Source organism: Leguminivora glycinivorella, chromosome 5 (genome assembly GCF_023078275.1).
Source record: "Leguminivora glycinivorella isolate SPB_JAAS2020 chromosome 5, LegGlyc_1.1, whole genome shotgun sequence".
NCBI classification, from domain to species: Eukaryota; Metazoa; Arthropoda; class Insecta; order Lepidoptera; family Tortricidae; genus Leguminivora; species Leguminivora glycinivorella.
This window is the reverse complement of record NC_062975.1, coordinates 6662126-6676337: the sequence shown is the minus strand read 5'-3', so window position 1 is coordinate 6676337 and position 14212 is coordinate 6662126. Positions and strand designations below refer to the sequence as shown.

The window sequence follows — 14212 nt, the reverse complement described above, 5'->3', positions numbered from 1 at the left end:
GCTGTTACACTCAGGTAGCATTTTTTTACCTTACTTACCTTTGGGAGATGCCTTCTGTCCAGTCTTATCATTAAATAATAACTAACTGCGACTCTATGACGGCAGGAAAATGTATGGATAAACGTTCGGACAATTAACAATAGTTTTATGTTGTGTGAATGGTTTTATTACTTTACGGATGGACAAGCCAGGTTAAGATGAGGCAGTGTTTATGGTGTGCTTTTTATATGTATAGGTAGTGTTTATAAATTTTATGGGTAAATTATTGAGAAAACTGTAGTTACAAAGGGCTATTTTACCTGTCCAGCAGTATCACAGATTTCAACTCGGATCGGTCGGTCGTCCACGTCCACTACAACTGTAAACAAAAGAGAAAAACTATTTAACATAACGATTTAATGATTATGATGAAAAAGGGTCATCTCTGAGCTATCGTTATCCTTCAAATCGAACTTCTTAGACTAAGTAGGTATTGATTCACTATGATTCTCTTTAGCGTTTCAATTGCCTTCCCATCGGAAATGCAGAAAGCGATCTGTATCTAGACACAGGAATCACAGGATTGCATGTTCTAGATATTCATATTTACATCACAATTCACATCATAAACAATTAACTGTGACGTTCTATTTTAATTAATGACAGGCTCAACAAATTCATATTTGGAACGTCGGAAAAGTACCAAGTGTTTAAACGTCAGAACGAACACACGGCACAACATCGACACCTGTGTTCACCGGATGACTTTGTTCAGCTGGTTAGGTATCAAATCACGTACGTAAACGTACTGTAAGTATTTGGCAAGAGTTCGTTGCAATAATAACTATGCGTGCTAGTAAAAATTGTAAAAACGAAATCACCGGTTCTGTTTATTTTTAATATTAACCTAAAACCTAAAACGTAAATGACCCAGTGAAAGAGAGAATGATGACGTAAAAAGTATAACGATTGAATGACTTGTTTCATTAACTACCTGACTGCGTCTTTATTTTATAAATGATGGAGTATATTGTAAGTTCTACAAGATATCAGTCACTCTTTGCGCTTCATGATCCGATACTAGGAGATGGTCTCAAAAGATCATGAATAGACACAAGGTAGCTCTTTATGGTTCATTATTTTACACATACAATACTGATGGGTCGAAATGCATTCAAGGCCGCCTTAAGCCTAAGATACGTAAAGTACTTAATTAATTACCTATATACTCTACACTGTAGAGCTATATATATAAATTTCGAGCACTTCGTCCTTTCGTCAACCAACGAGCAATCTTTAAAAGGGGTCAAATGCGTCTCACGGATACGCGTTTACCGTCCTTTTGTAGTTAAGTCCTCCTGTCGTATTGTTTTAATATAAACTGCCTGACCGATGAAATAAAGCTTTCAGACAAGCGTTAACGACCGTGGACTAGCCTTTAATGAGTTAATACCTTTCAACCAGCAGATTATATCCTTCTATTGAATTAGGACGTGGATTATATGTCTGCGCGTTAAGAACCTTTTTAGAACAGAAATGGAAGTGGTTTAAATAATGTCTGAAGCTTTAAGGATTCCTTAGATATGCGCTAAAAGGATTGTATTGTTTTTCTTATGGATAGAATTATGCACTTACGACGACTTGTATTATATTACCTACATAACATACATACAGGTATGTACATCGTGTACATGTGATTTTATAAGGAAGTCACATAAAAATGAAAATTTAAAAGTAAGAGTACCAGTGTCCCAGTCATGGTGGTCGCTGCGAGACAATCGCACTGGTCACACCGGTTCGGACGCCAGGATGTCCGAGTGGCTGGTGCGTGTCCGGCCCGTGCCATAAAACACGGACAAAGGACCCGTACCGGACCGTACGGTACTACAGTAAGGGTACCTACATATTAGGTTTTTGAAGTTAAACATAGATTTTAATCATCTACCTAGTCCACAGCGACAAAATACTTGTCATAGTACCTTCTTAAAACTAAGGCGCATCTAAGACCGCAAAAACCGCTTGCACTTCGAAATCGAATGACTATTTATAACAGAATTGTCAAATGGTTTACGCGACCACTTGGCTAGGGGCAGGAGGCTTTTGATATTTAAGAATCGAATATTTTTTCTCAATAGCTTAAATGTGCAAGACCAATCAAGAGGAAAATAAACAAAACTTGGGTTTTCAAGGTTCGCGGTTAGCCCGTCACCGCGCCATGCAGGCGAACATACACTAGTCATCGCAACTAAAAACTTGACATCAAGTAGGTATAAAATATAATAACTTATTACCTACTCTTATATCTCATACTATAGTGTTAATATAAAAACCAACACAACAGGTCATGTGCTAATTAAGTTCTTAATTAGAAACTCGTATTTACCTACTTAATAGTAAAAAGTAAAAACAAGTCACAATTAACTTCACAACTTTAGTTTCACCTTCATAGATCATTAATCCAATGCTATTTAAAAACTTGGCCTCATAAAATTAATCCTGGCCAAGATAGGAGAACCTTATACGTATACTCAGCTCATAGATTAATCACTTTAGTGGAGTACTTAGTCATATCCTCAGTTATGGATAGGTATTGCTAGTTGTTAAAGGAAGTTGATTCATCGAACGTGCAAAATCGTAGATTTATGTGCGTAGAAATCTTATTTAAAAACCCTAATCTTTCGAAATTAGATGTAGTAGGTATTTAAGGCTTTCTGGCCCCTATGGAATAGTACATTACGATACAAGTGCGTAAAAAAGGAAGTTCGAAACGAGTGGCGATAAATTAAAAACCCGACCGAAGGGAGTGTTTTAAATCGACACGAGTTACGAATTTCCTTTTCGCACGTGTATCGTACGACGATTTTCAGTACAGATGAGCCTCCGAAGTTTCGACCTGGCATATAATGAACCACTTCTCGCACTAGTGCGTAAAAAAAGCACCATCTGTACTGAAAAATTATATTCAGATGGCAGTCGCTTTCGTAAAATACCCCAGCCAGCTCTTGGAACCAGTTGACAGCAGACCCTAGGCTCAAAAAAGAGCGTGGTGATAAATTCCTCGTTGTTGCATTGCAATTGTTTCGTATTGGCAAGTATTTGCATTTTCTACAATTGGAAGTAAAGCAACAAAGCTACAATAGTAAATTGCAATAAAAGATTTCACATACGAATACATTTTTTTTTTTTTCAATTATAAATGGGCTTACTCTTGGCCACAGACTAGCCAAAGGCAAAGACGTGGCCTACGATGGAGTCAGCTCGCCCAGAAGATGCCTGTTCACTCTTGATTTGAAAATATAAACATCTCGGAAATATTACTCTATGGAAAGACTAAAGAACCGAGTGACCATGAATCACGGTGCTTGCTTCAATGACCGTTACAAGGCGGTTCTAAATAGGAAAAGAAAAAAACTAGTTTGTTTCCTTGACCACGTCGAGGGCTAACTAAGGTAACATGATAAGGTTGCATGCAATTTATGCGCCGTTTATATAGCTGTATTTAATACTAGAGTAATTTATCTAGATCGATTATTGAATTGAACAATAGTGCTATCATTCTTAATATTTCATCGAATATGACTGTTATGTTACGTACATACATAATTGCGAGTGTGCACGGGAAAACGTCCCACTTTGTCTATTGCTATAAAGGCGCTTTGTCAGTTTATTTATGGTATGAAGATACAAGTAAATCTCGCCTTAATGGTAACAGACAGTGGGACTTTTTACTAAACACATTCACAATTATGTGCTATTACGTACAATACATAGTCCTAAACAAAAGAAGAAGGGACCCATTATCTACGTAAGTTTATACACTTTAGTTTGATGTTTTATAGTCAGTATTTTGTTCGTATTGGGGTGGTGAAAAATTTTGTGTTTCAAACTCGGTGGCAATGTTTAACGTGCCGTACGAAGGTTAATGTGCCTTGAAACCCTCGCAACGCACAAGATTCCACTCCTGATTGATCCAATCGCTTGCTCCATACAGTTAGTAAGTATGGCAATTCATTTTAGGATAATTAAAGTTATACGAAACAATAGTATGCAAATCTCAATTATGCAGATTCATTGTTATGCGAAATAAGAATTATGCATTTTTAATATTATGCTTATTCAATGTTATGAACAATTATGTTATGCCAAATCTGTTATGCTAATTCAAATTATGCGAATTAATGATAGGCGAAATAGAGGGCACCCTCCATTTTGTGGTTTGTATGGTCCATCTTTTGTCTGTCATACGGGCGACATGACCAGCCCAGTTCCACTTGAGTTTGAGGGCGTGTGTGAGAGCATCGGTTACCTTACTTTAATTTCTCTCTAATTTTTGAGTGTCTTATTTTGTATATAATATTTTCCTTAGTCCCATCTAGTAATAGATACTGTTTCATATCTTAAGATGATCTTGAGGCTTGCCCCAAGAGGGAATAGAACAAAACATTATCCTTATTCTAACGACAAAATTAAAATGCAAATTTTCGGGAAGGTCCGTTAAATGTCAAATGGCAAGATCCAAGTGAAAAAAAGACCTCCAAAGTGAAGGGCGTCGAATTTCGAGAATTACTACAAACTACAAAGACAGGGGATTAAAGCCCTTTCATATAATATAACCCTTTTCTCCTTGGACAACCTTTAGGTGCGTCTAGCTGGCGCCAATCGCAGCCCCAATTTAGTGACCTATAAAAGAAAGTAGGTTTAGCAAACAGATCTTGCGCATATTTTAGTGGGCTAACCTTTTAGTTTCAGATCCCACTATTAGGCACTTGAAGCGTGATGAAGAACGCTTTTTATAATAATAAAATAGGTTATGAATCAGTAGAAGATTCAAAAGTGATTTATGATTATTGAGTAGCTTGGTAAGTAGGTACCTACCACAGAACTTAATTTAGATAGAAGAAACAAATTCATATATTTGTATAGGGGCCGAGCGTGTCAAATTTTGTACTGAAGTTGATTCTTGCCTGTAATTTTAAATTTGTCTCAGGCTCTTGATTGTTCATAATTTTTGTGTTGTTGCAATTGAATATCACGTAACGAGGCATTGTTTATGTTTTGGTTGACTTCAACTTACAAAAATTGACGCCCGAAAGCTGCAAGCTGCGAGTAAAGACGGACAACTCAGTGGATTTCACTGAGTTCATTTGACACGCTAAGTAGATACGTTTGCTTGATCTATGGTATATATGACATCTGTGGTACCTACCCAGGTACGCGTTTTGGGATATGGGCGTATTCAGATTTCAGATTCGTAATCTAATTCAACCAATGTTACAATTCTTTTCTTGTCCATCCTATTCATTATGCTATCCTACTTCAATGTTATTGTCTTGAAACCCGACGAGAATTCCGGATGACGTCACTAAGAATTATTGTCTTACAACGGTAAAAAGGCCTGATAATTTACTGCTTCGGTATCGGTACGCTTTAAAATTACTACCCGATTGGTAATCGGTGCGATTATAAGGGATCGATATCTCCAGTTCGGAATTGGGTCAAAGATGCAGCGGTGATAGCAAAAAATATGCAGCTTGCATCGATAATTATCATGTTTTAATAAGCGACATATACCTACTTTAATAATAATACAAATAATACAAATACGCTTGGGGCCTGCGGGACATCCTGCCCCGCCCACGGCTCCCGCTGCCGGTGGTGTAGTGCGTCGCATGACATGGACTCGAGAAATAAACGAGAATGTCATGCGCGCCTATTACGGGGCCACAGAGGGGGGAACCCGGCTATCCGCGTACCGTTCGAGAATGCTGCCTCTGTTTCAGGCACTCGAGCCATCCACCACCGTATCGGAGCAGCGGCTATCGGATCAGGTGCGCGTCATTCAGCGGTCAAAGCGGTTGGATGACGCCACACTTGATCGGCTCCGCCAGGAGGCTCTCGCTACTCGCGCGGACCCTGCCTCGGGGCGGGATTTGCCCGCCATGTCGCCGGACCCGGTGCCCGAACCCGACCTGGCACCGGAGGCGCCGCGGGTTGATTCCGGTAACGACGGCGGGGACTTCGCGAGTCAGAGCGAGAGTGAGCCTGCCAATGAGCAACTGAGGAGGTCTTTGGAAGAGGCGATTACGCAGTATCGCTCCACAAGCAATCCTAGGCCACGATTACCACGTCTGCCCATGAATAGACGCAATCTAGCGCTAATAGGAGCCTTAAATGCTTTACTAGATCCATATATGCGGACTAGTAAAGATCTAGATGATACACACTCGATCATGTACTGCGGGGCCATCGCGGCGTGCCGTGTTGCTCGAGTCAAGTTTCCGGACGCTGACCGTGCAACTAGGACCGCCGAAGGTGTCCCTGCATGGCAAGTACGGATCGAGCGTCGTATCAACTCGTTTAGGACTCTCATTGCAAAGCTGATCTGCTTCAGAGGGGGTAATAATCGCCCCCGAGTAATGCGCTTTGTGAACCAGGCGTTCGCGGGGACGGACATCAGGCCCCGCGACTATTTGGCCAATGTCACAGAGCGCATCGACTTCCTGAAGCAGAAAGTCTATGCATGGGCAAGCCGTATTCGCCGCTACAGAAAGCGTGTGGACCGATTCCAGCAGAATCGTCTTTTTCAAAGCGACCAAAGGAAAGTATACCGAAGGTGGGAGGAAACCGACCCTCGTGTGTCTGACGTGCGGCTGCCGGATGCTACTGCCATGTCTGATTTCTGGCGTAGCATCTGGTCGGTGCCCGTCGAACACACGGAGGGTGAGTGGATGACCGTTGTCGAACGCGAGTGCGAGAGCATCAAGCCTATGGGGGCTATCACCATCAGCCCCGACGACGTAAGTTGTGCTACCCGTACGGCCCAGAACTGGAAAAGTCCTGGACCGGACGGATTGCACAACTTCTGGCTAAAATGGTTTCGATGCTCGCACTCGCGTTTGGCAACGCAATTTCAACAAGCCCTCGATCTTGGTTCTCTCCCACCTTCCCTAACAACTGGTGTTACTTTCCTGCTCTATAAGTCCGGTAGTACCACGGAAGCAAAAAACTACAGACCCATCACGTGCTTGCCTACACTTTACAAGCTCCTTACATCCATTTTGAGAGCAAAAATTAACGCGCATATTGTCGCTAACAACATTCTGGCTCCCGCTCAAAATGGATGTAGGGTTGGGTCCCGTGGTACTAAAGAGCTCCTCCTCATAGTGTAACAGAACAAGCGTCTATGACGAGGAAATGGACTCGTTATTACATATAAAACTTACGGCGAATCAACTTTTCCTTGACCAACTTTCTTGGTGCATATTTTCTTTGGGATTTCATTGGATATTTTGACAAATAATATATTTGAAGCTTTATCACATGTAGAGTTTGCATTATCCGGCGGATTTTTAATATTCGAATAATTCGGATAATACAATTTTTATTATTCGAATATTCGAATAATTCGGATAATTTCGGATAATTTATTAAATGGAACAAAATTAATGTTACAGGTGCGTATAAGCGTGGAATTGATAACGGCTGAGATAGATGAGCGCCATAATGCGAAATTTACCTACATTTTTATTTATTTTTTGCATAAATCAGCAAACTGTAGAAATTAAAACACACCTTGCTCTCTATCTTTAGTTCTATGATTAGAATCTTGCAATCAGATGGTGAGCTGTCGATATAAGACAGTTAGTAGTAGTGATTAGTTAGGTGTTAGATATAACGAGAAGTTTTTCTTACAACACCTTTACCTTGGAAATGGATGGTAGAGAGGATGGCTTGTGTAGAATGGAACGTTAGACAACATCATTGGATATGATGATGGTTATAGGCGATACAGCGTTGTAATATTATCCGTTCCGATATCGGATATAGGAAGGATGTCAAAGGCAAAAATCAAAGATGGCGCCTTGAATGATTTCGAGAATGTATAGGAGTCGGTCCTTCGCTCGATCGGATCGGATACTCATCTTAAATCTGCGGGGCCCTTCCGGATACACTTCGACCCATCGGGATCTTTTGTGCAATTACCCCTTAGATCTTAAGATCCTTCAGCTATTCAGGAGCTTCTCGATCATCTCCACGTATCGGATGATGAGGCTCATGGGTAGCTCTCTGATGTCCTTTGGTACTAGGTAGCCTGCTCCAAAGTTCTTCATTCTTTGTCTGGCGAGGGCGTGACATTCACACATTAGATGTCTGACGGTCTCTTCCTCTTCGCCGCACATGCGACAATCTGTGTAGTCAGCGTGTCCCATCTTGGCCAACATTCCTTTGATCCCGTAATGGCCTGTGAACACCCCCGTTATAATTTGGAGTTGTCTTTTGCCTAGCTTTCCTAGCTTTTTGCTCCATCCAGATTCTACCCTCCGCATAAAGACCTATGCTTCAGACCTACCAGGGCATCCCACTCTTTTTGGTGATTAGCCTTTGTATGGTCCTTCATAGCCGTTTTAATGGTTACACACGTTAAACTTCCGTGAGACATATTCAAATAATTAACTAATTAATTAGGCGTATACTATACGCCTGAAGAGGGGCCTCCGAATTGGCCCGAAACATGTCGCAGCAATAGCGATATAATAACGTGAGTACAACCGTATTTCAATTAATTGTTTTAATGGTTCCTTGTGACGTTGTCTTCAGACCTGGCCTTGGCAAGTTCATCAGCATTTTCATTGCCAATGAAGCCTTCGTGCCCCGGTATCCATACCAGTCGCACCTTGTTTTGCCTTCCAAGCTTGTTAAGAGCTTGGATGCCGTTTAATACCAGTCAAGAGTCACCTCTGGGCGATGTGAAGGCTTTGAGTGCCGCCTGACTGTCGCTGAGTATATAGATATTCTTTCTTTGGGTTTGTCTAACTATATTCTTATGTACAAAGGTAATTATTGCATATGTCTCGGCTTAAAAGACAGTGGCATAATTGCCCATGCTGATACTACCACTATAGTCACTAGTCATTTGCACAAATGCCTACGCCCGTACCAGATGCCATCTTGGACCGGATCGGATACTTAATATAAAAAGTTGAAAACTCTTTTCGTAATAGGCTCTAAACAAAAGCGTCCTGGTTAGGGTCTTAGAATAGGAATGAGCAACTGAGAACAGGTACTCGTTCAAAACAGAATAACCAAAAAAAGAGAAGACCAATTAGTCGAAGACACTTCCTATCCAGGTGTGGATCATTTTAGACCTTAGTTGCACAGTGGCTGGTACCAAAGTACCAATGGAAGGGGAGAGGTGATAAATAAGTAAGTACGTAACAAATTCTTTATTGTACCACCAACATAAAATATACAAGACATAAAATTAAAAAAAAACCGGCCAAGAGCGTGTCGGGTCACGCTCAGTGTAGGGTTCCGTAGTTTTACGTATTTTTCTCAAAAACTACTGAACCTATCAAGTTCAAAACAATTTTCCTAGAAAGTTTTTATAAAGTTCTACTTTTGTGATTTTTTTCATATTTTTTAAACATATGGTTCAAAAGTTAGAGGGGGGACGCACTTTTTTCCTTTAGGAGCGATTATTTCCGAAAATATTAATATCATCAAAAAACGATCTTAGTAAACCCTTATTCATTTTTAAATACCTATCCAACAATATATCACACGTTGGGGTTGGAATGAAAAAAAATATCAGCCCCCACTTTACATGTAGGGGGGGTACCCTAATAAAACATTTTTTTCCATTTTTTATTTTTGCACTTTGTTGGCGTGATTGATATACATATTGGTACCAAATTTCAGCTTTCTAGTGCTTACGGTTACTGAGATTATCCGCGGACGGACGGACGGACGGACGGACGGACGGACAGACAGACATGGCGAAACTATAAGGGTTCCTAGTTGACTACGGAACCCTAAAAATGAAGAAGGAGGAGGTACAAAGGCGAACTTATTTAAATATTCAAATCCAAAACGCCTCAAATTGCTCGGCAGCGATTTGATGGGTTTTAGTTCGGAGTGAGGCGCTAAATTTCAATTTCAAAAAAACAAGGGACCAAGGAAAGGGAAGTTGAAGATAAATAGGTGTTAACTTGTTAGCAATAACATTGTCCGTATTAAGAATTGATCGAAATTGGTTTCAGTGACGTCTATCTATTAAATATATTACTTATAAATAAAAAATAATGTTTATAGAAATTATCCGTTTATCCGGATAATTGCACTTGGATTATTCGAATATTTTCGGATAAAAATATTGGCGGATATTCGAATAATTCGGATATTCGAATATCCGGTTTGCAAACCCTAATCACATGTATAGTCACGTTTTCACTCATAAAATTCACTGTTATTCGATGCAAAACAGGTTGGAAAAACATATTTATCAACAAACTACGTTCACATGGATGAAATACTGACACTGACAGTTGTCAACTGAGTAGCGTTCCAATATTATGTCTTGATTTCAATCACAGGTCATAAAAGTTCATAATGATTAGTAGTATACTTTCTGGATGTGTTTAATGTAGCATTTAGAAACAAAAATGATATTTTACTGCGTATTTGATCTACAAATCTAACTAAAACCCTTTAACAAAAAAAATATCTGCATACCTATACTAACCGCAATACATAACTCTTCGTCGCTTAACTAGGTATCAATAAAATTATTCCTATATCACTTTGGAACACGTGCAGTCATGCAGATGTTACTATTGAGAAGCAAAAACGTACGTGCTGAGCTGTCTTGGACATTAATGCCTAAGGCGTACGACTTAGTAAACAAAACAGTTATGACCTTTTACTTATGAGTGTAATTTAGCGGCTATCCATTGTTATTTGTCGCCAGTCGCCCCTTTTGTCGCCAGTCGCCCCTTTTGTCGCCATATTTGTCGCCAGTCGCCCCTTTTGTCGCCATATTTGTCGCCAGTCGCCCCTTTTGTCGCCATATTTGTCGCCAGTCGCCCCTTTTGTCGCCATATTTGTCGCCAGTCGCCCCTTTTGTCGCCATATTTGTCGCCAGTCGCCCCTTTTGTCGCCATATTTGTCGCCAGTCGCCCCTTTTGTCGCCATAGTTGTCGCCAGTCGCCCCTTTTGTCGCCATATTTGTCGCCAGTCGCCCATTTTGTCGCCAGTCGCCCTTTTTGTCGCCTGTCACTCTTTGAATCTATAAAAGGGTCGGAGCGAGCCGACGCGTGTCATTCTTACAATATCCACAAGACTAACAGTGTCTCTGGCTTTCGTGTGTTATACTGGTGAGTAAAGTTGTTCTGCTATTATTTCTCTGTTTGTTTTTACTTGGAAATTATTCTAAGTGATTGTAAACTTTGAAATTGTGTCTTTGTTTGATTGTGCGGGGACAATATCGTCGTACAGTTGGACTTGGACCTGTGGTGGAATTGCTTTACCGTCAGTTGTGGGGTTAATTTAGTGTTCTATTTATAGTGTAGTGTTATATTTAAATTAATGTGTATAGTGAAGTTTTCTGTGCTTTGTTTCATGAGTGCCGTTAAGCAATACAAAGACTGGGTCGATGTATGGCTGGTGTTTGGAGATAAGTCTGTGTTTGGTTTTGTAGGGAGTAATTCTTGCAAAACTAAGCGTAGATTATAGCACGTAAAGGAAACTTCATTCGTTTGTTTAGTTGGTCAGTAAAATTGAATTTAGTAATTTTCTATGGGGTTATTTTGTGAAAGTTATAAGCCAGATCATTGTTTGTGACAGACTGTTGTCCGGCTAGGCGCTTCTTCCCTTACGGTGTCAAATAAGAGGCGTTTAGGGGTCTTTTTGTTCCAAGTGGAGGGCTTGGACGCTTTTCTATACTTACAAAAGCGTATTTTCTCACCGGTCTCAAAGAGTCCAACTGTTAGATGGAAGTGAGGACTTTCACGATTGACGAAAGGCATTAGGAGTAATCCTTGCTCACTAAAGTCGGCAGTATTTGAGGCTGGGGTCCTATATATATTTATATTTATTTACTCGGTGCTCTGGTCCATGCTGGCGTTGGTCGCTGGGGATTTCGGTTGTGATCGATCCACATCTAAGTAAAGTTGATCGCAGCTGGGTCTCTCATGTGGCTGGTACTGGTGTGTCCTAGAATACTGGATATATACACGGATAGGGCGATCTACTCTCTGCTACCCTAGCCCGCGGGCAAAAGCAGAGGGGGGGATCAGAACTCAAGCCTATAGGTTGCCTATCTCAGCTTCGCTGGCTGAACTGTACAGCTTATGGTAGGGATACACTTGTGCATATTCTGAACATTAGATCTATGGTAAGTGATGGTCTGTGTTTCAGATATGCTAGAGTAGGGAAAACGATAGGACTAGGGTAGAGTCACACACTATTTCTATAAAAGTAGAGTTCTTTTATGATTGGTCTTGGAATTTAATTGGTCAACGTGTATTGTGGAGAAATAATTTAACTACTACTATTTATATGGTTTAAATGGACTTTAAATGTGGTGTTTACTATCTTAAAATATGTGGTAAAACTGGTAATTTATAAAAACTCTTATTACTTAATTTATTTGAGTGAAATTAATAATTGTGGTAGCAATTTCTGATTTTTCGGTGTGGCTGCGGGACACTTAGTGTTGCTAACTAGTTTTTCAAGGTAAATTCTATCAAATTGGCTAGGGAAACAAACTGTCTTTGGAATAAAAGGATTTGTTTGTTATAGGGCCCAGTGGCATGCGAGCGCCGTCCACTGATGGAAAGTCTAAAGCTTAGAAAAGTTTGACTTACTTATTTCTTATAAAAGTTAGCAACTGCTCGGTGTTTCGATAAAACATTAGAAAGATCGAGAAGTTATGGTCTATTAGCAGTATTGGGGAACGGGGGGTTTAGCTAGGGACAAGAAACAAAACAAAAAGGGGTTAGTTCATAAATAGATAGCCCTTCTGGCTTGGCATAGGACTCTCAATAAAGCAGTTTGATTGAGATTAAGGATCCTATTCCGCAACGCAAGTTCGTACCCAAGCCAGGATCACTAATAGAGCGTAGCGGTTGTTTTCCAAAATATTTTTTAATATTTATTTCATGTATGTTTCACTCACTAACTTCTTTTCTAAAAATTTCTTCATTACGTCATTAATTTTCTCACATATAACCTTCTAGGTCTAAATCTGATAAAATACTCTTCTATAACACTATGTTATTATGCTACAATAACCTTTATTCTTCTTTAAAATATAAATAAATAAAATTTTAAATATTAGTCAAAAATACAGCTGATACTCATTAAAGGATCTAGGTTATCGCGGTTCACGTCGAAGGGTTCTACTTATTCACGCTAGACGATCACAAGGCCAAATTTACGGGATATATTTAAAGGGGGGTTAGCTATACTGTTGGTTAGTCAAGTAAGTAAGTAAATAAGTAAGGTGAGCGGAGGTTTAGTTACATTTGGTTCCGTGCCCAAGGGATCTAAGATGTGCTCTGTAGAACACATCTTGGATACCAAGGTTTATAAATAAATAATAGGAATTAGCCTTACCAGGCTACATTTGTTGTTGTGAAAACGAGTGGGTGTGCTGTATTTCCTGACTTATTTCATCTCTAAATAAAACTCATATACCTAATAATTTTATTCAATCGCTATTTCATAAAAACAAAAATAACTTTATTGTTAATAAACACGTCTGTAGTTTTTCTTCCATTGTTGGTTCTTGCCGCGTTCCGGGCGAAGTCATGCATCGATGCGGAGTCAATTGTATGTTCATCTCCTTCCACTGGTATCTAAAAAAAAAACATAGTAATAAAAGTAAAGTAGCGTAGTAAACTAAGACAAAAAAAATATTTCTAGGAAATTAGTTCATAGTCGTAGTGGTTAAACATCGTCCCCAATAGGCGATTCGGGTTGCATTGCTACGTAGCAATTGTTGGCATTGGCGCATCTTGACGTTCCCTTGCGCCTGTGCGTAGTACTATTATTTATTCTGTGTCTTAATGTATGTTTTATGGCTGTTGTATAGGCAGGGCAAGTACTGGAAATACTAGGTACTTATATAGAAAATACCCATGTATCTAAAATAATAGGAAGCGCGGAGCTGTAGCACTTTAGAAGAGTTTGCCACCTCGTGACCGGAATTGGAAACATAAGTGTGTACACAATGTACAATAGTAATAGAATTTCATGTTAAAACAAATAGTTCTCTATATGCCCAGTACATTTTCTTAGCAGGTTCTGCCATCTTCAGGGTTATTTTGAAAGCTAACATCACGTTTGCACTTCACACCGGAGATCGGATAGCTTCGATGCTGTCTTATATAGTCCATGAACACTCTGATGATATACATATTCCTAGCAGGCTTGTTATACAGAATTTCATTCA

The 14212-nt window shown here is 39.8% G+C and overlaps 1 protein-coding gene across 1 annotated transcript in view; it reads right to left on the bottom strand.

The window, feature by feature from the left end:
- Nucleotides 1–14212, bottom strand: part of LOC125226261 — an 83542-nt gene that overhangs the window by 16310 nt on the left and 53020 nt on the right. The window contains exon 2 of the mRNA XM_048130187.1: nucleotides 300–358. Within this exon, the coding sequence (XP_047986144.1) occupies nucleotides 300–358 (59 nt within the window). The remainder of the gene's footprint in view (nucleotides 1–299; nucleotides 359–14212) is intronic.